Source organism: Heloderma suspectum, chromosome 5 (genome assembly GCF_057233095.1).
Source record: "Heloderma suspectum isolate Gila_16-S chromosome 5, 16-S_ref, whole genome shotgun sequence".
Taxonomy (NCBI): Eukaryota; Metazoa; Chordata; class Lepidosauria; order Squamata; family Helodermatidae; genus Heloderma; species Heloderma suspectum.
Genome location: NC_139462.1, coordinates 151,149,612 through 151,175,564, shown reverse-complemented (window position 1 = coordinate 151,175,564; position 25,953 = coordinate 151,149,612). Strand labels below are relative to the sequence as shown.

Sequence of the window (25,953 nt, the reverse complement as noted above, 5' to 3'; positions counted from 1 at the left end):
TTGAACACATTACCATAAATTGTGTTTTGTTTTATATGATGCTTGCGTTGATGGTTGCTTTGAACTCAGAAAGCAATACAGTATTAAATATATTGACCTAGATCCAGACTTGCTCATACTTTGAGTAGATCCATTAATGTCCCATTGGTTTCAGTGAGTCTGTTCTAAGTCTGGACCCAACCCATTAATATTATTAACATTAATAATAAATACAACATATTAGAGGGATGCTCCCAGCTCCATGGAAAATCTCCCCACTAGTGCCTGCCAGGAACGTGTGCCACTGTCCTTTGCATTCCCCACACATCGAGGGGAATCCACATGGTGAAGTGACTTCAAACACAAATGTGTTTTGGTGGCCTCATTGGGTGTGGGCTGGCTGAATCACAATTCAACAGTTCAGGCCTTATTGGAAAAGAAACAACCACGTGAAAATATCCTAACTATCTCATCTGACAGGACACAATCAGGAGGTTCAAACACAGTACAGTAACATCTTCTGAGTCCTGAACATAAGAAATCTGGTGCAGGAATGATGGCACTTATTGTAATTGTGTTATGGCTGATGGCTGAAGAAATAATGTAGCTGTTTAACTCTAGCAAAGTCTGCCGTTTGAAGTCCACCAGCACTAGAGGGTTTGAGCCCATTGAAATAAATGGATTTAATGGTGCTTATTTTTGTGGTGGATTGTGCAATAGGGCTGGAGAAAGAAACAAGATGACAGTGAAAAATGTGGAAGTGGGGGACAAGTCAATTGATCCCTAGATCCTAGGCCAATTCAAGCTATTGGATCTCAACACAGAACATTCAGAATAGGACACAGGCAAGACACAAAGACATTATAAACCCTATGCAAAGCCTAATAGAGTAAATAGCATCTTTTCTAACTGGGATAGACCTGCCACTGGTGGAAATTAGTGTTGGTGTTATTGTATTGCTGCTGGTGTACTGAATTTAGTGGCAAATCCCCTACCCCAAAAGGAAACACCTAATTTTTAAAGAAATCACAAAATATATCACATATAATCCATGTGATATTCTCCACATTTTGTTTGTGGACTTGGTGCTGTCAGCACAGGCTAGGGCCTCTGCAATTGTCTTCCCTTTTATCATGCCTGTCTGCTCTGAAAATGTCTGAGTACGGTTCATTTCTGTTCTTAGGCCTGAAGCATGCTGGTGAAGCTGGTTAAGCCAGGGGTGGGCAAAAGGTAGATTTCCAGATGTTTTAGACTTCCAAATCCCAGAAGCTCCTGCCAGCAAGGTCAGGAATTCTGGGAGACGTTCCAAAACGTCTTGATATCTACCTTCTGCCTACCCCTGGATTAAGCAGCAGAAGGCTGATAAGTGGAGGCTGTTGTTTTGGGATACGGAGCTGGAACTGGTGACATTCTTGCCTCTTTCAAGGTCTCCATGAATGGAGCTTTGACAGATCTTGAAATTACTGACAGGGGAGATTGATGCGGATTATTGTGAGACTATGGTCCACGGCTCCAGAGCTCAAGTCTAATACCTACTGAACCTTATGGGATTCTGGAAAACCTGTGCTTATAATGAGCTGAACATTTTGAGCAATAGACAGTATGAGCTCCTAAACACTGAGATCCATGCACATTTTACTGAAGACAACAGCAACAATTTGAACTAAACCTTATTTAAAAGTGCAACTTGTGTTTAAATTTAAGTTTCAGACAGGGACGCTTATAATGAAACTGGAATCATTATATGTTTGTACTTATACACTTAAATGTTCAAGTTAATCCCTGCTTTGCAATAACAACACAATGTGAGGCTTATTATTATTCCTATGGCGTCTTGGAAAGCCAAGCCAATGTTTGACATAAGGAAGAGCAGCCAGCTGTTTTGTAATTACTTTCCTTAGAACTTTCTTTTTTTTCCTAGGGATATGCTCCAGATCTATTTATTTATAAAATATATGTTCTTCCCTTAGCCTAGAGCAGTGGTTTCCAACCTGTGTCCCAGAGAATCTGGAGTTCCTTGGATGTTCACGCACAGGAACCTCAGTAGAACATTCATAATGACACAGAGGGTTCCCGGAAAGGCAGCTTGTTCATTATCACTGATCTTCCCCTGTAATATGAAGCAGATGTGGCATCAGGCACATCCACAGTTCACACAGGACAATGATGAATCCCAACAGGCCAGGCCAGCATGAACTGGCTGTGCACCCTAGAACAGCCTTCCCCAACCGTGTGCCCTCCAGATGAGTTGGACTACAACTCCCATCATTTCCTGCCCACTGGGAGTTGTACTCCAACATATCTAGAGGGCACCAGGTTGGGGGGAAGCTGCCCTACAACACTGCTTAGAAAATGCAATGGACAAACTGATCTGGAAAGAGTTATTTGAAGGTAGGAAGTCTGAAAGCCACTGGTGTAGAGCAACAGAAATGACATCTCATAGCTGAACGTTCATCTTGCTTCAAACCATTTTTGTCAAGAGGATTTGCATGGGAATAGTGCTAAGAGGATGGAACCCAAACTGTCAACTCAAGTTCTATGCTCAGCAATGCTGTGCCTACACGTTAAAAACTGGCTGTATAAGAACTTGGGCAACAACCATGCAAGACTGCATTTCCTTTTGAGAAGCAGGAAGTTGTGACATCAATTCATCAGACCTTCCTCAAAAATAAACCAACATGCACATCACACATTTACATTGGTTTACAATTACAAAAAATAAAACAAAAAGAAGAGTCGTACAAAACATTAAAAAATAAAGAAGGGAATTGTGGGTGTAACAATACTGATTCAAAATTGAAACGGAAGACAGTTTCTCCCTAGAACACTTTAGGGTTTTTCAGAGTCCTTATTCCACAAAAGGAATATACTTGAAACACATCCCATTTAGGTGAGATGAGACTGCTGAAGTACTTAAAACAACTAAAAAAATGAATTACTTTTTAAATCTTTCATCTCCTAAGTTGTTTAGGTCTATTGCATAACAGCAAGAAACTTGCTTTCTTCTGCAAGTGAGGTCAACAAAGAATTCATGTCCCCAATAGCCATGTTGGTTGTGCTTATGGGCATAGCTGGGAATGTAAGAGATGCTCGGGGAGTGGTGAGACGGGAGGAATTGCGAGAGAGATTCTGAATGATGCTGGGACTGAGGGCTCCTGAAATTAAGCTGGCATGGTCACCATCATCTATGATAGCATCAAAATCAATCTGCACCCCTTCAAGGCTGCTGGTGTCAATGCTGTCTACTGTGCTAGTCACCTGGTTGGCCCCTGGGGAGAGAAGCTCCGATGAATTTGCATCACCAGTCCCTTGCAGCAGGCAGTTGGCTTCTGAAAGGGGGAAAGCACCGGTTTTCAGAGCTGGCTGGCTAAACCCTGTGGTTTGGTCATACAACTGACCAGAGTAATTCTGCATATTAGAGCAGAACTGTTGCGACTGACCTTGAGACTCTACCTTAATGCCATTGACCCTGTGTGGCAGGTTGGCATCCCGTACATGTCCTTGTGGCCGCCCCAAGCTATTCCTTAATGTGTTTTGCCATCGGCCACCACAGTAGCTGGCACAGGGCTGGTAGCCTTTGGCCATCACCAAACCGGATGGCTGAATCCCAACATTTTGACACGGTGGCAGGCAACTCTGTAGCCCTTGATAAAGGCTGGATTGTGAGGGAGCTGCAACTTGCTCTATCGTCATTTTACTGGAATGATGTATTTCTTGATAGTGACTGACTTCGTCTACTGACTGATTATGAAGGTACTCCTGGACAACCATGTTTCTGCTCTGCATCCTGTTAATTACATTGGCAGATTGCTCATCTGACACCACAGGGTAGCCAAAATTTTGCTGGCTCCCATTAGCTAGCATGAAATTGTTTCTCAGCTTTTGTCCTTGAATCACCATGTCACAGGTATTGTCTACTGGTTGTCTGCCAATACTTTCACCATATAGTTGTGCCTTATTTGACTGCAGGTGGTAAGAATGACTGGTGTCGCTGTTGTTCATGATCATGTTCTGCTGAAAACTGCAAGAGCTGTTATTGTCTAGAAGATGCTGGTAGCCATTTTGTTGGGTCACACCATTACTCTCCATCCCATGGTGTTGCTGTTGGACCACCATGTTGTTATAGAGGCCTAAAGTTTGAGTTTGGTGAATCAGGGACCGTTGCCCACATTTTAATTTTGATGGAGACAAGTCAGAACTTCCTGAGCTTACTTCATTCCACTGAATTGGCAGCTCATTTTTATTGGCCTCAGAGTTGTTTGGCGGAGGGGACTGGTCAAAGTTGTTGTTGTTCCCCATTGCTGAACTGTGATGTCCTTTCATGCTGTCTAGTCCACCACTGGGCAGCTGGTTGTACATACCCTGATTCTGGGAATTCAAATACTGGACCACGTCATCTGGTAGGAGATCCTCATCATTTAGACTGCCATCTCCTTCCATGGTAGCAGCCTCCATAGCCACATTCTCAGAGATACTCGGGGGACAAGGGGAACAGAAGTTGCGGAACAAGCCGCCATCAGAGCGGTTGTAGTTCTGAAGGATGAAGTTCCGCTTTTCCATGGATGGAGGCAAAGCTGGAGGGTTAAAGCTATTGAGACTGCTGAAACGCTGCACTCTGGGAAAAGACAGGCTATCAGAGACTGGTCTCACGGGATCACTGGCTCTCCTTGTGCCATTCCCCAACACATCATGAGACAGTAAGTGCCTCCTGTTGTAACCATTTGTCCCACCATCACTACATCTTCGAGGAGAATTCACTGGGGACAGTGGTGACATTCCAGACTCCCTACAATCACCCAACAGTGCCATTCTTGTTTTCAAGCTCATCCTCTCCATATTAGGCAGTGGTGTTGGTGGAGGTCCACCAGTAGCTGCTGCATATTTTGCTTTCAGCCTGTATTGCTGGGCAGGCGTAAGGCTGAGAAGACCTGGCAAGCCATCACACTGGCTGACTTCGCTGGACCGCCTGGAGGCATCAGTCGAAATGGGATCATAGGAGTCAGCAACACTGACATTCTGGAGCCTTCCCTCACCCTGGGAAGCATCACTGGATCTCCGACTGGAGAAACAAGGTGAAATCCCAGAGGACCTGCGGCTGCTCATGTAGGCTGAGCTAATTGTGCTGGTATTGCTGTCCCTTCTGTTCAGCATGTTTAGCACAGTAATGTCCATGTTTGTGAGTTCATTTTTGTTGGTTAGGATAGTCATGTTTCCTCCTATGCTGCAGCTGTTGTTTGACTGAGTACCTGGAAAATATATTCCAAGAAAAAAAGCAAATACACCAAATTAAAAGTTGATCAGGAAAAATACAGAAACGGCATGGAGCAGCTGCGTTTGTACATAATGTATGCTAACCATTGTTTGTTGATTTAGCCATGAATTGTCTTGCCTATGAGCAAATAAAACATGGATTGCTTTCCCTATTTCTGGCTTGTTTCTCTCACATTTTGCCAGCCTTCAGAGTGGTTTCATTTTCAAGCTGCTCTTGCTGGGCACCTCTTTTTCAGGGCAGACAGCAGCACAAACAAGCCAGGGATAAGCCACAGTTCTGGGTTCAGACATCATGACAAGCCATGGTTTAAACAAGCCAGACTTTGTAAGCCAACAGCAAACCATGGCTGGTTCACATGATCGAATAAGCCATCATGGCTTATTGAAGCCACAGTGGAGGTGCATGCCGGCATGTGCGGGTGGCCATTGTAAATACTGAAGCCAAGGCTGGTCATGTCATCTGAACCTGGGCAGCAAGGGTTGTGTGAGAGTTAAACAACCCTCACACAACCCATGGCCTGTTCTAGGGTTATGTGAAGGTTGCTTAACCCTTGTGCAACCTGCACTACCCAGGGTTAGTCACACAACAAAGCCGTGGCTTGAATATTCAAAGACTGCCTGGCATGCCCCTCAGCCCACCGTGGCTTAAACAAGCCACGATGAGCTGTGGTGATCATGTGAACCAGGTCCATGGGTTCTATTTGTGGTTTATAGCTAGTTAACAAACCATGGTTTGTTTGCAGAGATGGGCTTCAGACATAATGGCAAGCCAGACTTCAACAAACCTCACCATGTTTTACCATTATGTGCAAACAAGGCCAATGTGTTACAGGCATTTCAAGAAAATGCCCTTCTATTTCTAGGATGTACTGTTAGAAGAATCATAGGGCCAAAAACATTTTTGGAAACGTGCACACAGATTCAAGAATAATGTTTCCAGAATGCCAGATGAATGCCAGTGTATTGCTCTGGATTCAGACACTGGTCATCATAATGCAACACAGAATGAAGTGCACACAACTCTGTGTTATGCTGTGGTCACTTGTTGGCTTAGTTCTCACTGTGGTATAAACTTGTGGCTGGGTTGTTCTACTTCCGAATTCAGGTGAGAACTCACATGACTGAATACTACAATACTCTTTTATACAAAAGGATTCTCTTCACATAGAAAACTATCATATTAAGGAGAAGCTAGACTAGAACCCTTCTCCCTGACATCTACTGTTCTACATGGAGGTCAAGCTCCAAAGCTGAAATATGATTATTTTCTGTGAGTGTGCATTGCATTTATATTTTTTATGTGATGAGTTTGTATTATGTCGTATAAATTTTCAAAATAAAATTTAAAAAATACATGGAGGGAATATTTTTAATGGAGGAGTGAACACCCACCAGTAGTCTGCAGCCAAGATACATATATACTACTTCGGTGAGAACTACATCTATAAAATTGGCCTAATTGTCTCTTGTTCTAATTCCACTGATTGAACCCATGAACATATGTAGTCTGTTTTTATTCATGACTTTTAGTAAATTATGATCTAAATCAAACCAGACTTTGAGAAACACTAGCCAAGGTGGCAAAATACACAATTCTGGAAATTATTTGGGGTAATTTAAAAACCAATCTAAATATGATTTGCACAGTATTGAAAGCGACACAATTGCTTTGCCTTCATAAAAACCAAAACAACAACAACAACAACAACAAGAACCGTTGTTGTTGTTGTTGTTATTATTATTATTATTTTACATTTCTGTAGTTCCCTTTACTGGAATGAACTTAAGCCAGATGCAAGAAATACCACAGATATTTTGTATGGATGGCTACAGTTGAATATGTTATGCAACAACGTCGGGAGGAAAAATATTTGGACAAAATCAAAATCCTCCTGCTACAAAATGGTGATGAGACTACCAGGGCTGAATATGTTCTGGGTGTGTTTTGTTTCCTAAGTCCATTTCTATTTGCCACCAACACATAAACTTACTTGGCCAAACTCCAGAAACGTTCCATATTTTCTCATGATCAAAATAACTGTAGATTAGTTTTCTCCCTGCCCTGATATTATGCTATATGCAGGGACTAAGGCTTTCACATGAAATAAGAAATCTTGAATCCATTAATCTTACAAGTTTTATAGAGCAATTCTATACATGTCTACTCAGATGTAAGTCCCAATTTCAATGAGGCTCACACCCAGGTAAGACTGTAGAGGTTGCAGCCTTAGGTAATTGCTCAATTTTTTATCAATTAACTTTAAATACATGTGCATATGGGTAAAACAACAGTTCTTGAGCAAGAAGCATACTTTGTTTTTAGGTGATGGAATGCACGTGTCCTAACACACATCATCTTAGAACACATGTCACTCCTTCCTGTGTGAGAGAAAGGAGGAATGCCTCTTTTAAGGTGGTATTTGCCATCTGCAGTTTTTATATGTAACAATATCTCTTAAAAGTTGCTCTCTGATTAATTGGGACACCTTTTTAGTTGACAACCTTTTTAAAATATCAGTTAACCTAGTTAATTGTTTAATTAAGTATTTCACCACTAGAGGGGTCCATAACTTGCACGGAGGAACATTCAAACAACTGATCTCCACCTGCAGTTTGAAGTGGTGCAGTCCAGCCAGAGTTGCATCACATGACTATGCTGATCATATTGCTCAGCTCTGCCTTTGTCAAAGGAAGGGCCTAAGAATCTTTCATGATTAGGTTTAAAGTTTGGAGGACTTTTTATTCTACTTTAGATTATTCTTAATTTCGCCTCTAAAAATATAAAGATCAGAAGTTATGGCAGTGAACTCTGAAATAAGATGATATTAAATGAACACATCTCACCATTTCCTATGAGAGGTGGCAAGGCTGGGGCTTTGGAAGGTGGCATGGGGTTCAGTCTTGGAAGCACTCCATTGATTTGTTTCAACCTTTCTAGCTTGACTTGTTCCATCCATTTGGTCTCTGACATATTCTTCCTGGCCTGTAAGCCAAGAGCTGTGGTTGCTGTGGAAATGGTAGAGTCCATGATAGGGGTTTCATCTATAACACTGAGGTCTCCTACACTACCTCTACTGGTCATATTAAGCTCGATCCCATTGTTGGAATAGTTGCTGATGGGGGACTGTTCGCTGCTGCATGTAGACTGACCACCAGGGCTTGGCTGAGATGTCTGTTTGGAGGAAAAAAGATATAGAAAATATCTGATTAGAAGCAGAATACACCTTGGATCAATTATATTGCGGGAAAGGTGGGGTAGAATCTGAATGAATGAATGAATGAATGAATGAGATATCTGGCAACATGGTTGAGAAATAAACACAATTCACAATTAAGGGAACCCTTACTTGGTCAGACTCATGGTCCATCTAGCCCAGTATACAACTGCTGAGAGAGGCCAATACAAGGAAATTATACAATTACACATGGTAGGAGCAAAGTGTTCCTACCTCATCCAATCACTTTAAGCTTCCGAATTGAAGGTCTTGCACATCTTGTGCAAGAGAATCTAAGTGCGATTAGTTCCACAGTCCCCAAGATGAGTTGGACTGGCATGTCTGGTGTAACACTTTCTCCCACTCCCAATAACAACTGGAAAACCTCTTCTGATAATGATAGGAGTTCAAAAGCTGTCTTTGATATGGCAGACAAGTCTGCTTTTCAAAGGAAAACGTCTCTCCATGAATGCTCAAAACCTTGGGCATGCCAAAAGTAGCTCTTCAGATGCTGGCCAATAAGTTCAGCTACAGCTGATTAACACACACACACACACACACACACACACACACATATATATATATATATATAATATCTCCATGGAGTAGACAGCTGCTAGTGTTATAAAATGAATATTCAGAAGAATCATCTGTTCTCATCTCAATGTTGCATCCCAACCTGTACAGACAGTAGACCAAGCTAGATATTAGGGGCACAATCCTATGCATGTTTAGACAGAAAAAAAACTTACAACTCCCAGCATTCCCAGCCAGCCATGCTAGCTGGGGAATGCTGGGAGTTGTAGGACATTTTCTATCTACACATCCATAGGATTGCACCCTAAGAGATTCGAAGCTTTATGTCCTGTGATGCATTGGGCACTGCAGTTGGAATAAAACAGTGCTACTGTCAAATGCAGATTTCTAATTAAAAGCCTTCATTGTACTATCAGAAACATTTCACCCAAAAGACAAGCATAAGATAACAGCAACACCAGCTTGCAGCTATAGTTTTACCCATGACAACCATTTTCTTGAAGACTTCCCATTTTCCAAGACCTGTAGCCCTCTTATCATGCTCTAGCCACACATTCCAAAAGTGCATGGGGACGGAGTGGGGCTGCAGTGGCTGGACCTCTGTGCATTCAGCGCAAGGTGAGAACAACTTGTCCATACATAAAGTTGACCAGGAACCCTGGTGTGACTGGGGTTTCAAGGAGTGAGTGCAGCTGTGGCCCCACATTCCACTGCAGCTGTGGCCCCACATTCCACTGGACATGTGGAGGTTTGTGGCATAGCCGGTGGGTGCAATCTCACTTCATCTGCATGCACTGACTGAATGCATGGTTGGAGCATGAGAAAAAGAGCTCATACCCAGAAAATATCTTTATATGGAATGCACAGCTCTTTACGTGTGCTAATATTAGTAAGTTGATAGTTTTCAGTGTTTCATTTACTTTATTACAATTTAAACAATGTAAGGGGAGTGACTGCTATTGAGTTATCATGCCTTAAATATTTACAAATATTCCACTAATAATCATAAAAGCAGACCAACCACCTGCTTACTTGATCCTTGCCCATCTTGGCTCATTATGGGCTGCAGAGAGAGATTGGGTGAGGGGATCAGGGCAGTGGTAAATGCCTCCCTTGAGGAGGGAGTGATGCCATCAGCCCTCAAGGAGGCAGTGATAAGACCACTCTTAAAGAAGCCCTCCTTGGATCCCCAAGTTCTGAACAACTTTCGCCCAGTCTTGAATCTGCCATTTTGAGGCACGGTGACTGAGCAGGTGGTGGCGATGCATTTGAAGGCACACTTGGAAGAAGTCGATTATCTAGATCCATTTCAGTCAAGCTTCAGACCTGAGCATGGGACAGAAACGGCCTTGGTCGCCTTGGTGGATGATATGAGGAGGGCTCTGGATAGGGGCGAATGCTCCTTCCTTGTTTTCCTCGACCTCTCAGCAGCTTTTGATACCATTGACCATGGTATCCTCCTGGACCGCTTGGAGGGGTTGGGCATTGGAGACACCGTATTACGGTGGTTCCCGTCCTTCCTCTCCATCAGGTCATAGAGGGTAGCACTGGGAGAGGAGGTTTCGGACCCGTGGCCGCTCACTTGTGGGGTGCCACAGGGTTTCATCCTCTCTCTGGTGCTATTTAACATCTATGTGAAGCCGCTGGGGGCTATCATCAGGAGGTCTGGGGTGTGGTGTCAACAATATGTGGATGACACGCAGCTCTACCTCTCATTCAAATCTTCACCAAGGTTGGCCGTAGAATCCCTGTCCAGATGTCTGGAGACGGTGAATGGCTGGATGGGGAGGAATTAGCTGAAGTTGAACCCTCACAAGACCGAGGTACTTTTGGTGGGAGACAAGAGGAGGTTGGGGGATGTTGACCTGGTGTTGAATGGGGTACGGCTACCCTTGAAAGACCAGATCCACAGCCTGGGGGTCATTTTAGACTCCCAGCTGTCCATGGAGGCTCAGGTGTCAGCTGTGAGCCAGACTGTGCTGTACCAACTCCATCTGATACGGCAGCTGCACCCCTACCTTCCTGACCATCTGTTCCCATTGGTAGCACATGTCCTGGTCTCCTCTCGTTTAGACTACTGTAATGCGCTCTATGTGGGGTTACCCTTGAAGACGGTTCAGAAGCTGCAGCTGGTACAGAATGCAGCAGCTTGCCTGATTAAAGGCAGCTGCTGGCAAGATCACATCACTCTAGTGCTGAAGGCGTTGCACTGGTTACCAGTTGTTTTCTGGGCCAAATTCAAGGTGTTGTTTTTCACCTTTAAAACCCTATATGGTTCCAGCCCAGTCTATCTTAAGGAGCGCCTCCAGCAACATCAGACAGGCCGCTTAACAAAATCAGCCTTGGATGGCCTTCTCTCTGTCCCATCAGCCAGGACAGCTAGGCTGGTGAGGACAAGAGAGAGGGCCTTCTCTGTGGTGGCCCCCACTCTGTGGAACTCCCTCCTTAGGGAACTCCGCCATGCCCCCTCTTTAATGAGCTTCCGCCACGCATTAAAAATGTGGTTGTTCAGGCAGGCACTTAGGGTAGGTTAGGGTATTTTTAGAAATATGATGTTTTTAATGCAGAATTTTATTGTTTTAAACTGTTTCTATTATTGTACATCGCCCAGAGTGGCTGGGTGACCAGCCAGATGGGCGATTAATAAATTTAATGAATAAATAAAGATGATGATGATGATGATGATGACGACGACTTTCCAAGTAAAGCTTTGAATTACTTTGAATATAACATTTTAGCCACAAGAAGTATGCGTTACTGATTTTTTCCTCTAAACAAATATTTAGGTTCAAATAACTTTGGCTGTTGGAAAAAGGTTTGCTCGTTATATATTTATTTTAGGTCACTGGAAAAACTTTAGAGATATGTATATAGCATGTAACATTAACATGGCATAGTTTAAAAAATGTTTACTAAAATAAGTCAGATAAATACACTAAGGCTGCAATCTTATGCCCATTTATCTAGGAGTTAAGCCTCACTGATCTCAATGGAACTTACTTTGCATAGTAAATTAGATCCTAATAAATTTAGGGCACTGGAAAAATTTCCAGGAAGTGTTCAGATTAATTCTGCCCCCCCCCCCATTTGTAGGTCTATAATTGCAGCTTTAAAGTTAATTCACATTATTGTTAGAAAATGAAAGCTGAATTCTGTGCCCAGTGCCACCTTTGTCATAATTTCTGTGCTCCAGCAGAGATACAGTATACACACAACCCTGATTAAGACATGCAGAATCATTTTGCTCTCAAGAACAGCCTCCTTAATATTCTCTTACAATTTACTTTTGATCTGCATGAATACTCTTGTTATGGGCTAATTAAATGATTTTTTTAAAAAGAAATGAAATAAAAAATCTCTAAGATTTTAACAAAATCATCATAAAAAGATTTTCCATTAAGTGAGGCAAGCATGCAAGTGCTCTCAGGATCACTGTGAAGAACAACAAAAAGAGTGTAGGTTTTTGCCATACTATTAGCACTGTTTTATGAGCATCCAGCTGGAAACCTAAGTGGCAGTATTGAAATCAATTAGTTCACAGTGAAATGCTGTTAAGGCAGCTACAGTTTCATGCTAGATGAGCAAAGTAATGTTAGGGTCAGAAGCCTGTTCTTGCAGCTGGCAAATTGTTCACAGCAGTCACAAAACAGAGAATGATCACGGATGTGTATGTGAATATGCAAATACCTATGTGTGACTGACCTTCAATCTGGTTGTACCACATGCCATTTGTTATAAAATGCCCAGTTTATGACAGTTGTGAATGCATTTGATGGAACGTTCCCAAATAGCAAGCAAATGGTTTTTAAAAAAAATTGTGGTGAAAAAATGTGGAGAAGTTAAAATCCCCTCACCTTATTACCCACTGTCCTTAGGAAGTTAGAACAAGGCATTAAAGAACATTAGACAGAAGAAACATTGGATTAGTACAATAACAAAAACGAAATGTTAAGTCATACAACACAAAGAGAAACACGCAATTAAGTCACAACTTAATCAACTATTTTTGGAACTTATTTTGGATTGTGCAATATTTAATGTTATACGTTAATTTTATTTTCTACATGATTCCAAGATCTTTGCTCCCGCTTTTTTTTCAAAGTCTCTCAAAACAACCGCACTACTGAAATCTTACATCCACTAGAAAATATTTTCAAATGCACCTGAAACAGAACAAACAAATGCAATCACTTGGATCCAATTTCTGATCCTAGTAGCAAGTATAGCCTCCAACATGAGATGGAATTTCCATTCATTTCAATGGAGGGGGATGATCCTTTGCATAGGCATAGGCAGGTCTGTTAACTCCATTGAAAAGAATGGGGAATCCTTACAGGCAGGATATTAGTGAATGCATCTAAGTGCACACAGATTTCTCAAATAGGGCAAATCAACATGGCAAACATTATAGGAAGTCATATTAGACATATTTCTCACAATCTGCAATCTCAAATGTGAAATTCTGGCATAAGTTGCACTGAAGTGGTAAACGTATGACTGTACTGTACCACTTCAGACTGTAGGTGGCCAGATCCCATGATTCAATGCTCCCTAAAATAAAATAAAAAAATCCTTCCACACAGGAAATTAGATGTCAGGGAGAAGGGTTCTGGGTTAACCACATCTCTTTCACACTGGTCTTCTATGTGCAGGATCTTTAAAAGATCTTTTGCAGGGGAACATTCAATCATGCAAGGCCCCAATGGCAATCAAGTTTACCACCTCTGTGAGAAGTGGGCCTTACTGCAGCCTTCCCCAGTCTGGTGCTTTCCAGATATTTTGGACTTTAACTCCCAGGATTCCTGACCACTGGCCATGCTGCTGGGGCTGCTGGGAGTTGAAGTCCTGAACATCTGGAGGGTACCAGGCTGGGGAAGGCCGTCTCCATGTTGACCTGTCAACTCAACATTACCTGACATTTATGAATTTGAAATAAGATTTCTTTGAAATTTATAATATTTAATCAAACATTTATAAACATTGTAACCCATATATTAGCAATCAACTAAATGTTTATAATTTTCTCCAAATATTTATTAATTAATTTGAAGGAATTAAATTTAAACCAGGTTACTATTAATTAAGGACACAATCCTGGGAGATATTCTGCTGTGCAATTCCCACTGAAACAGAATGAGAACTGCACAAGAAAGCTTATATTTCTGAACAGCCCAGAGAGCTAATATTTGTGAACTACCCAGAGAGCTTTGGCTATGGGGTGGTATAGAAATATAATAAATGAATGAAATGACATGCCAGATACAAGTTCTTATATTTTATAAGGGTTTGTTTTGAAGAGAAGAACCTCAAGGGTTAGAGTTCCAGTATTTGATAAAGAATTCATGAACAATCCATGATCTTTTACAGGAGGAGCAAAACAAAACAAAACAAAACCGCTCACGACGTTGCATACCATTGGCTTCTCCGACTTGACAGCCTTAACTTGGAGGCATTCTTCACGCTTTGAGGTAGTGTTGCTGAGGTCTTTTTGCTCACCAATTGCACCCTGAGTCAGATGGCCTGGGGACCTGGTTTGAGAGTGGCTGCCTTGGTCTCTTGGTGGGGGATGCCTTGGATGGATGTCTCCCCGCTGCTTCTTCGTGACATGCGCCTCAGGACCGTGCACAGTCTTTACATGCTTTCGGAGAGAACTAGGGTCTGTGTACCGCTTTGTGCAGCCTGGTATCTTGCAGACATAGGGTTTCTGTAAGTGGGGAAAAATGCTAATACTGGTTTGAAGTTCTTCCATGGGGCAATTATCAATGCTATATTACTGGCATGGTAAAAAAACCACTGGCTGTGAATGTTCTCTTTCATCAAATAGCTGATTCACTCTGATGTCACTTGGGGCCAAAAGAGACATTACTTTAAAGACCTAACTGCTAGCTACATCTATCTTTCATTTCTACTCTAGAGTAGGTGCAGGGGGCCCAATTTGGACCAGAACCCTAGCATTGGGTAACCCTTTCCCACTGCTATGGGCCCAATCTAGATTGGGGGGGACACGCCTGCAAATTTTATTGCAAATTAGTGATCCATAAAGCAAATGATTGGGCTGCCTGTTGGGGAGTGGGAGAAAGGGTTAAAGCCCCCTACCCTAGGGTCCCACTCCAGATTGGGGACCCTGCACCTACTCTAGAGTAAAAATGAAAGAAAGTAATATCTGTCCCCCCACACCACCACCACCACTTCCTAGTTAAGTGTGGACAGGATTCTAGGCTTAGTCCCATAGGGACAAAGCAGATTTAAATTGGCTAAAATCCAAGTTGTCCAACCTTCACTGGTATAGATATCTCAATGTGCTTTCCTATGTAATCAGGTCCCACTGACTTTGTTGCCATTGGTACTTGGGTCAGTTGTACATTAAAGAGAAGAGGGGAAAGGCAGGTACAGTAACTCTGTTGGAAGAGTCTGCTAATTCTGTGGTTCTTTTGGCTGAATATTCCCAAAGAAAGATGTGCTTGCTACGTGTGTCCCCTGATGCCTCCCTGGAGGATTTCTGGGACGAGAGGGATTATTACAGCCAGAGTAGAGAATCTTCTCAAATGATACTTTGATCCATAAGAACCAAAGAACAGAAAAGGGAAATGAAGTGCTGGAATATACTGGGGAAGTCATTACTTCACAGTTACCACATCTGCAAAGCCCCCATTCTTTACTCTGATTTTCTTCTCCATAGAAGTAAATTCAGTAGTTACAACAACTCATAAGAGTATACTCCCAAAGGATTCCAACACTGTCTTAGCCCTAGTTAACACTGTCATGGACTGGCCAGCAGGTGTCACTAGTAGCACAATTTCTTTTTCTTTAGGCCTCTTTCCCACATTACATTTTTTCTTAGTTAGGTTTCTGTGTAGGAAATAACATGTATACCATTTTATGTGAAGATGTTTATTTGCTCTGAAGGTACAGGTTGGGAAGATGGTATTCCAGCTTCACACAAAACAATGTACAAATTCTTTTACCCCCGACAGGAATATTATTACACGTAGGACGAATGTTACATGTGAAGTAGCCCTTTGGGGTAATAGAATATCCTCTAACCTTGAAGCATTAAATAATTAGCATTGGATATCAGCCCAGATCTTGCACTGATTACACACCACAGCTAGGTTCCAAAGAATTATGGAAGTAGTTCCATGAGCCTAAGGGGAATTGTGTTTCTTGAGTAAGTCTCCTTCTATGCCTTTCAGTGAAACTGAGGGGAGTTTCAAAACAAGCTTGTGAAGTGGCATTGGGATCAACTGTTGAAAGATAAAAAGTCAACAATTCCACTGGGCTAAAGCATGTCTTTAAGTTGATCCCAGCCCATACTTCAATTAGATTATCAACCTGGTGTTATGACCCAATCCTATGTACTACTTTACTGGTACAGAAAGGTCTATTACGCTGTAAATTTGTAAGATTTATAGACATAATGAGTCATGCCTAAGGATGTCCATGTGCCAGCAGAATGGCATCTATCAACAGAACAGATGCCCCCCTCCAAATCTTCTCTGGAGGGTTGGGAATCCCTCCAAAGCTGATTGGAGGGCGCAGGGGGGGGGCAGATGGCTGCGGGGGGAGGAAGAAGGAAAAATTCTGTTGTGTGAGCAGAAATCTTCTTGTGCAACACTGAGTGTCAATGATGGTAAATGTTGCTTTTGCTGCAATGTCAAGGTAGTCTTTGGGAGAAGCTAGATGTGATGTTTGCCATGTAGTTTTGCGCTGCATAGCTGATTTTTGCAAAACAAATCACTGGGATGGCGGTGGGAGCAGATTGGGACCATGGCATGGGGGCTGGGGACTTTAATGTTTTGCCCCTGCTATGGTCCTAATCAGAATATTTGCAGTGGGAGGAAAGTTCTCTTTGGTTTAGAATTACAGTCTATGTTTGTCTTCTAGATTACATGAAAGAGTCTGTCTCCAAAGAGCAACAAGAAAGAGGGGGCCTGTTCACACGTTATGTTAACCCATGGTGGCTTAAAAGCTATGCACCATAGCTTATTTTGCAAATAACCTACTGTGCCCCAACAGATGATCAGACAAATAAGACACACAGTGTAGCTTACTTGCAGTCCCCTTGCAGTCCTCCCGCCTGGCTGGGCACGTATCCCAACTTCCTTTGTGGATTTTCAAGCTTTTGCCAGGTCTCCTTTCTCCACCCGTGTGCAACAAAAAAGGGGGGGGCCTCTAACTCCTTGAAAGTTTGCAGAAATGGAACAAAACTGAATATACAGGCTCCCCTTATGGGAGCCACCACGTGCACTACTGGATAAATGCAGGACTTTGCATTTTCATAGAAAAGTGAGGATTTATCCACACATGAAACCACTTGGGAACTGCACACACGGGGTGGGACTTATTTGGAGTCGGAGCCACAGATAAACGTGACAGGAAAACAAGTTTCCTCAGGGATCACCTGAAAGGAGCAGAGCAGCAACAGTGTTTTCGGCTGCTATTGCCAAGCGGCTCTCTAGGTGATCTCCATAACCCATGCTGGCACGACAGACAACGCGCTAGCCCACCATAGGTAAAATAACCCTTACTGGAGATCTTGGGTTCCTACGGTGGCTTATTTAGGGGGAACAACCCACAGTGGGTGGGGAAAGAGCTCACAGATGACATGCTAAGCCATTATGGGCTAAATAAACCATCATGGAACACATATATGTCAGATGGGCAAATATATGGGCAATTATTTATCTCAGGGAAATCTGAATCGAAGAGGAATGCATATTATTTTAACATGATGTGATTAAGAATAAGTTCAATAACTTTTTATAACAGTTTTGTAATCATTTGTGTTTGCTTTACTCTTCTTTTTTGAGCTGGCTTCCCTTGTTGCATAATTTAAAAATGAACTGGCACAGAATTACAATGAAACAAGGCCTAGCCTTCTAAGCAACCTGTGCTTGTGTGCCAGTTATGGAAGTTTACTCTGATGTATTCTTGGCGTCACCTTTGATGCCACAAAAGGCACAGGAAACAAGGCTGAGCTAGCTGTGGCTCAAAGAAAGCTGACAGAACCTACACACAACTTTCCTTACAGCAGACAGTTCAGTGTTAGGGGATGCACAGACTGGTTCTGTCCCATTATCCAAGCACAGGATATATCTATAGATGAGGCAGAGTGCTGAACAGAAATCAAGGAGATTTTTTTTCAAGTAATCTCTTTTGGATTTTTTGAGCCGATACATAGATATAGATATGCTACAATTATTTTCTCTCTCTCTCTCTCTCTCTTTCTCTCTCTCACACACACACACACATATATAAACATACAGTTTCATGTATTCAGGTTTTTTTGGTATGTATTTTAACAATAAATGCTTTCGACAGCATTACGTCTATGCACAGTTGGGGGATTTCACTGCCCATGTGCTTCCTTTTACCTCATTGGAATGAGTTCTGTTTTGGTGCTTGGCACGATCAGACGCATTCGAGAATGCTTTGTTGCAGCCCTCATGTTCGCAGACGTATGGTTTCTCTCCAGTGTGAGATCTCAAGTGGGTTTTCAAGTTTTCTAGCCTGGAGTAGGCCTTTGTACAACCTTCAAACTACAGACAAGATGTAAATTTGGATTATTCTAAACACATGGAATTACAGAAAATATAGGCTCAGGTTGGGGGATAAGCCAATGAAATAATACCACATCAAAAGGAAAGCAGTTCCAAGATCTAGCCATAATAGCAACATGTTCAAGATTCCTTTCTTTTCTTTGGTTGAGCCTATCATAATCCTCAGATAAAAGTATACAATATAAAATCCTAGCTTGTATCAGTGTATAGGGAATGGCTGCTTTGACACTGTAATGCAATTCTGAGGTTGCAGTCCTACGCATGCTCCAATGTATACAGTGAGATTTACTTCTCAGTAAACATGCATAGGATCAGGCTGTCAGTATTCATTCATTTTTTGCTTGTCAGCCAAAACATCCAGATGGAATAATTGATCTAAAAAGGGACTGATGGACCTATCTAGAAAGTGAACTTTCTTATGAAATTCACTGTCACCAGATGTTGTGATGGTTACTAACCCACACAGGGGTTTGGTTTTTTTTAATAGAGACTGGACAAATCAATGGAAGATAACTCTACCAAGTCTATCAATCATAAGAAGTAGGTGGAACTGCCTTGTTCAGGGGAAGTATGCCTCTGAATATGAGATGACTTCCCAAAACTACTGGCTGATGGCTACTGGGAAAAGCATGTTGAACTAGATAGAGCCTTGTACTCCCTTCCTATTATTTTTATGAACTAAGATTTATGCATGTCTTCAATATGTTTGTAAAATGCAATCAAATGGACAGCATTCAGATTTGAATCTGAAATCATAATTCACAGGGAAAATGCTTCATTTTCTTCAATGTTCTCCAACTCTCATATAATTTTTTAGTGATAGGGCAACCAGTACTGCATATAGGTGTCCTGTGGATTTTGATAATGGCATTATGATACTTACTGTTTTATTTGCAACCTAATCTCATCTGCCTTTTTGTTGCACTCAGTTTGGAAAGATCTTCTGGGTATTCTTCACACTCTGCTCTCCATCCCAAATAATGTGATGTTATAATCAACTATGGCTATGCCACTGTCCACCATGGTCTTTACATTATTTACGAATAGGTTAAATACCACTGGTCCCAGCACAGAGTCCACTACTGTGCCAATGGCGACCTTCTATACAGGAATATTCTATTAGATATGACACAGCATTTCATTATGCCCAAATTGCATATGTGCAAAAAGGAGAAGGAAACAGACAGTTGGGCCCACTGGACTGATTTAGTGCAGTCTACTCACAGTGCATTTGTGTGGCTTTTCTCCTGTGTGCCTCCTCATGTGTACAACCAGCATGTACTGAGCTTTGAATGGCTTCTGCTCTCGAGAACAATCCAGCCATCGACATACAAATTCTTTCTTCTCCCCATGTATGTGGTCATTGTTTATATGCTGTATGGAGATAAACAAAGTTCAGTACCACTGGTCTTTCATGTAGGCTTAACCACCACAATGGCCAGGTCTCTTTGGCCTATGATGACCATTTCAGAATTCAAAACACAATGATAATTTTGACACTGAATACTGGACTAGGGCTCTTTTTCATATTAACAAATATGTTATACCTGCTTATCTAAGCCTATGGGTTTTGAGGAATGCCAACTGTTTTGCATAAGCAATGGGACACCTGGGAATCTATTAACTTGGACAACCTTCTAAGTGATGGGATGTACCTATTTTTAGCTTGATAATCCCATTGGCTGGCTTGTGAAATGGTTTGGGTTTTAATATAACAAAATGAAAAATGACCATCATGGAGGAAAGGAGGGGAGTGTGCAATGAGTTGCTGTACACTCTGCCCATCTAGACGCAATGAAGTCCCTGTTGGTAAAGGATGAATGTAGCAGCCATATCGGGGGTCAGATTAAGTAGCCTCATTCAGTCTCATGCTTCATGTTCTTGCTGAGCTCTTTCTCCCTTAAATATATTGTTGTAAGCTGATGAGACACAGGAATTCCTTATCTTGTCAAAGGTCATACAATTGTATACCTTGTTCTCTGCAGTTCTCTTCTGTTCTCTCCCTATCATGGCTACCCTATAACCCAGTTCTTGTATTATAAACAATGGTGCTAGGAGAAGAAATGTTGAGGACTGCAACCCCACACGGGAGGGGGAGGAGGAGCCGTTTCATATGTGTCACAATGTCTATAAAAACAATGTGCTGATGTATTTTGGGGCTTCTGGCTCTTTGGAAATGATTCCAGCCTTAAGCCCGCGCGTTAAATAAAGTAAAACTCTTTTTCCTTCACTCCGTGGTCTCTCTGACTCTGAGTTCTGCAACATAAATGGTGCCGTGACTCGGATGTGGCAGGCTCTGAGACAGAGAGGTGGCAGTTGCCTGCTCTTAATCGCCGCACTGGGAAGATGAGCTCAGTGCATGCCTCCCTTTCTTGGCGCCACCGAACTTTTTGTTGGGTTGTTGGGTGAACGGGAGAAAGCCTGCCCTGGGATCGCCTGAACGGCAGCGAGCGGCAAGAGAACCTTGGGAAGCGGAGGAAGGAACTTGAGCCCTGCCTGTATTGCAGCTACAATTGAGTTGAAACCCACATTGGAAGCCTTCAGGAGAAAGGCAAGTATATGGGAAAAAGAGGGCCCTGCCTTTAGGGAGAAAGGCCACTGGGCAGAAAAAAAGAGGGCCCCGCCTTATGAAGAAGGTCAGTGTTAGTATACGTATACGAAAAGAACCTACTCCTTGCGGGTAGAAGGGGGGCCTGATCACACCCCCGAGCGGGCGCCAGTACTCAGCACAGCCAGTACTCAGTAGGAAGCTGGGGAAGCCGCTTTCCGCTCTGGTAAAAAGTGGGAAAAGTGGGTGGCAGGGACATATGGATGCAGTGGAGAGATTGATAATTGTGTGAGTGGCTACTGCGGTTTCTGACGCATATCATTGACCGTCCGGGTGCCCAGGCCAGTAGCAAAGTCCGTGGTGTGTAAAATCCTGTTGTGTCGGCCAGTGAGACCCCTTACTCACTGACCAATTCCCCTTCCCTAATTGTGTCTGTCTTCAATTTAGGAGGGAGGCTATGGGTGGTGGGGGAAGCAAACCTTGCACCCCCTTGGGATGTATGCTAGCAAATTTTAAGAAAGGTTTTAGTAGAGATTATGGGGATCCCCCCATGAATCCTCAACGGTTGCGGGCTTTGTATGAAATAGAGTGGCCGTCTTTTGGTGTAGGATGGCCTACTAAAGGCTCTTTGGAGCCCAGCAAAATCAGCCGTGTACATGCCATTGTGGTTAGGAGACCTGGGCACCCCGACCAATTTCCCTACACAAACTCGTGAGATTCCATAGTCCGCGCTTCTCCTCCATGGCTAAAGAAATGCCTAGAATCTCAGGCAAAAGTTTTGGTGCTCAGAAAAGAAAAATTGGCCAAGAAATTACAACCAGTGTTAGAAGCCCCGTGTGAAAATCTGGCAGAGCTAATGGCGTTTCCACCTGCTTATGCCCTGCTTCCACCACGGGCCCATGTTACTGTAAGACCGCCCCGTCGAGATCCAGATCCGGTGGCTCCTGAGCCCCTGCCATCCCCCCTGCAGAGGCATTGCCCCTCGCTTCGACTTAGAACTGTCGCCATCAGTTTCAAGCCCCACCAGCAGTAATTCACCGAGTTCAACTACGGTCCTCAACTCCCAGATATTGCCTGCCGAGACTTTCATCTCTACAGGATCGGGAGGTTCCCCTCTTACACCTCAATCAGCATTAATAAAAGAAACTGAAGAATTGAAGTGTGGGGCAAAAGATTTAATAAAATCGGCGGTGACCCTTAAAAAGATGTGTTCTCACAAAAAAGAGGAGGCGAGCTCGTCTACTGCTCAAGACTTGCACCCCCTTGAGATGTATGTCAAACAAAGAAGGAAAAAGGTTTTTTTAAAAAAAGATTCAGAATAGAGAGAGAAAACAGCAAAAAGCTCAAGGCCTAGCTGAGAGAAAAAAAAGAACAAGATCTGAGGCTGTTAATTAGAGAAATGTTGCAGGACAGCCTGGCTTTTAACAAAGCGTGTGAGCATGAGAGTGTAAGGCTGAAGAAGTAGCCTAGCGCGCCGAGAGGGGGGGCAGGAAAATTGCCCACAATGTTCTGAGTTGTGCAACATCATCACCTCGCCTAATTGAGATGAAATCCCTAAGAAATGAAAACTGAAAATGAAGACCCAGAAGATGAAGGCGCAAAACAGAAAATAAAAGTGAAGAGTCAGCCCCCAGAGCACAAGCTAGACCCCTCTTCGAGTGGAAAGTGTGCCATAGGATGGTCCCAAGGCAGAATGAAGTGGAGAGACCACGTTGAAGATCTCTGTCAAGGTAACCGTGTTTAGCTTTGAACTGTGTTAGAATTGCATAGAGCCTGTAGCTACTGACCATCAGCTATATGATTTCTGAAGAGCGTAACTGTTAAGCTTTTGCCGTGGGATTCCCTGGAATGAAGAAATCTCACTGATTTAAGTGTCCAGTGTTACACTGCCTGAGTGTGTGTGCTAAAGAGACCGAGAAACCAGACAGCATGTTCCTGGCCAAGCCAAAATCACGCTACTACCATGCTCCTGGAAGCTGCAATAAACTGTGTAAGCTGGAAGACCCAACCTGATTGAAAAGAAAAAAAGATATTGGAGCAACTGTCTTAAAAAACAGTGAAATCTGTGTAGCTGGCTGGCTGACGCTGTCAGTGATGTTACAACTTTAAATTAAGACTGTTTTCCTGTTTGAGACCCCAGCAAAGAAAGCTGACCTGAGTTATTTGTTGCCCGTGCCAAAGCAAAGATTTGGCTGCCCTGTACCTCATCGTGTCCTGTTTTAAGCTTGGGATTTACAAATACAAACAAACTGAGAAGCTTGCCTTTGAAATTCTGCAAATCACCCCACCGCCTCCCCGAAGAAGATTAATGGCTGCCTGAAAAATGCAAGTATAAGGCGATGCCCATCACCCCCCAGCGTCCTGAGTTTCGGCACTTTGCTTTCGTGTACCAAGTTGAAGGGGAAGAGAAGTGTGTGTGTGTGTGATATTGTAAATCCCTGGCTAGCTTGCCTAGTGATAGATAGCCCTGAGAGCTTTCCCCCCTAATTGCTGGATCTGCTCCATCATGCCTTACCATGCTAGAAGTGCTTTCCATTCATTGTGTTAAATTGCAGAAAAAGTTTGTTGTGTATATTTTATGATTTCTTAGATATCATAAAATATATGTGATATTTGCAGATTAGTGTTAGTTGCAACTCCAAATGATACTAAGTGTGGTTCCCAATGGATGACCAGAAAAAAAGACAAAAGGCAAGTTGAAAAAGACAGAGGCAAGTAGAAAAGAGGGAATAGAGAAAGTAGCAGACAAATAGAGAAAGAAAAAAAAGAAAAAAGAAGAGGCAAGAAACAAAGAGAAAGAACATTTATAAAGAAGAAGCGTGGCCATAGTTGCCCCCAGGGTAAATTAAAAGCAGCTGATTGTGCCTAGAGCTTATTACCTGGGGTAAAGTAGCCACAATAATGTAATAGTTCTTTAAGATAAAAAAATGTAACTAGAACGAGAAGAAGAGCCTATCCCAAATGTATGTCATTGGGACTAGTGTAAGGCAGAAAGGTTTAAGTAAGTGAGTTTAACTTGAAAAAGACAAATAAAGAGACAAGGCTGGTGCATGGAGCAGAAAGTTTTATATAAAAAGTTTGAAACATGATCTGCAATACAGGCAGATCAGCAAGAAAAAGAGAGAGATTTGTCTTCCCATACTAATAAATAAAAGTGTTATCAAGCACTTTGCTGGGAAGCGAAGTTGTTTACAGAAAGCTGTGCCTGAGAACCAAACACTTCTAGCCTATGCTAAAAATGCTTGCTAGTGTTGTGCTGCCTCATGCGTAACATGTATGGTATAAAACCCATTTAGCCCAATAGCTCGTGGTTCAGAGAAGCTGTCTAATCCAACCATTAGGTACGCCTGTGTGCTGTAAGTTACCCAATAAAGTCTCCTTGTAAGTAACCCCCCCCTGCTGGAATCCCAAAACACAAGCGGGGCTAGAGCACCTCACCCAGTATCAAACCCTGCTGTTAGAAGCCATGAAAGCAGGTATGAAAAAGTCAGTTAATATGACCAAAGTGTCTAAAGTGCTGCAATGTGCCACCAAGGCCCCAGAGCGTACTTGGAGCGTCTTTTAGATGCCTATCGCCAGTATACCCTCGACCCAGAGGCCCAAGAAGACGTGGACGAGGAAATAGAAGAAGACCCAGCAGAGGCAAAGGCACAGTGTGCCCAGTGTGGACAAGATAGACATTGGTGGCATGAATGCCCAAATAAAATGAATCAAATACACAAAAGAGAAAACCAAAGGAGCCAGAACAGGCAAAAGAAAAGACAGCTTATAAAGAGCCGTGACATTGACTTCATGATTGACACTAGAGTGGCATCAACAGCACGCGAACGTTAGCCTTAAACAAAAAGTCCAAACACTAGGCAAAGTTCTTCAAGCCCAGCGTTGCTTTGTCTTAGAAAATAAGCCATTCCCATCACAGAAGTTCATCCTTTCCAACCAAGAGTTAAAGTATAAGTTAAAGAGGGAAAAATAACCCTTTGACTCCCAGATGGAGAAGACTGAAAACTGTCATACTTTCCACCCCCGCAGCTATGAAAGCAGCTAGAGTTAAACCCTGGATACATTGGACACGAGTCAAGAGAGCGAGAGGGGGAGAGTAGACTGTAAACAGAAATCCTGAAAATCCTTTAAAAATCATTCTGAAAAAGCAGTAAGAAGACTCAGGCTAGACCTTACTGTGCACACCGGGAGACTGTCCCCCCTGCGTACGGTCAGACCTGCAGCTGGAGAATTGAAGAGAGGGACTAGACCCTACTGCAGCTAGCCAGGTGAATAGCTGCCCGGCGTACGGTCAGATCCCAAAGAAAATCAAACATGCGTGTTGTAGTGTTAGTAGTGTTGCATTGTGTTTCCTTAATAAAGTGCGAAAAAAGGAGGCCAGCCCCTAAAAGGGAAAGTCTGTCCCAGCGATTCGCTAATAATTACTGGCTTCACCTAGCTAACATCACGGGAACAAAACATTTTTGTTTACCAAAAGATATACCTGCAAACAGGCTTATTAGCTCTTGTCTAATACCTGTCTGTAGACATCCTGAGAAAATTCAAAAAAATACCATGTTACGCAATTATAGTATAGGCTTGACTTATTCCCAAAATGCTGATTGGGGCATAGTTGCAAAGATCCTACCCCCTACAGAATTTACTTTACGCACCCCCATCGTTGCTGAAACAAATGCTACGTGTGCATGAATGTTTAATTGTCAAAAATTTTCCAGAAAATATAAAGCTATCCCTGGCCCCCTTCCACTGTAATAAAAATACAAAACATATCTTTTAATGATGCCCACATACTTTTGCCTCATGGATGGTTTTAGACATGTGGTTCCCGCACTTAGTCATTCAT

General features: G+C 42.7%; 1 protein-coding gene across 1 annotated transcript in view; it reads right to left on the bottom strand.

Moving 5' to 3' along the window:
* Positions 1 to 1,901: 1,901 nt before the first annotated feature.
* GLI3 (GLI family zinc finger 3) overlaps positions 1,902 to 25,953 on the bottom strand; it is a 325,138-nt gene continuing 301,086 nt past the window's right edge. The window contains exons 12-16 of the mRNA XM_084857806.1: positions 19,787 to 19,936; positions 18,377 to 18,541; positions 14,416 to 14,706; positions 8,095 to 8,422; positions 1,902 to 5,225 (exon numbers count right to left, since the gene is read on the bottom strand). Coding sequence (XP_084713932.1) covers positions 2,953 to 5,225; positions 8,095 to 8,422; positions 14,416 to 14,706; positions 18,377 to 18,541; positions 19,787 to 19,936 — 3,207 coding nt within the window. The 3' untranslated portion in view covers positions 1,902 to 2,952. The remainder of the gene's footprint in view (positions 5,226 to 8,094; positions 8,423 to 14,415; positions 14,707 to 18,376; positions 18,542 to 19,786; positions 19,937 to 25,953) is intronic.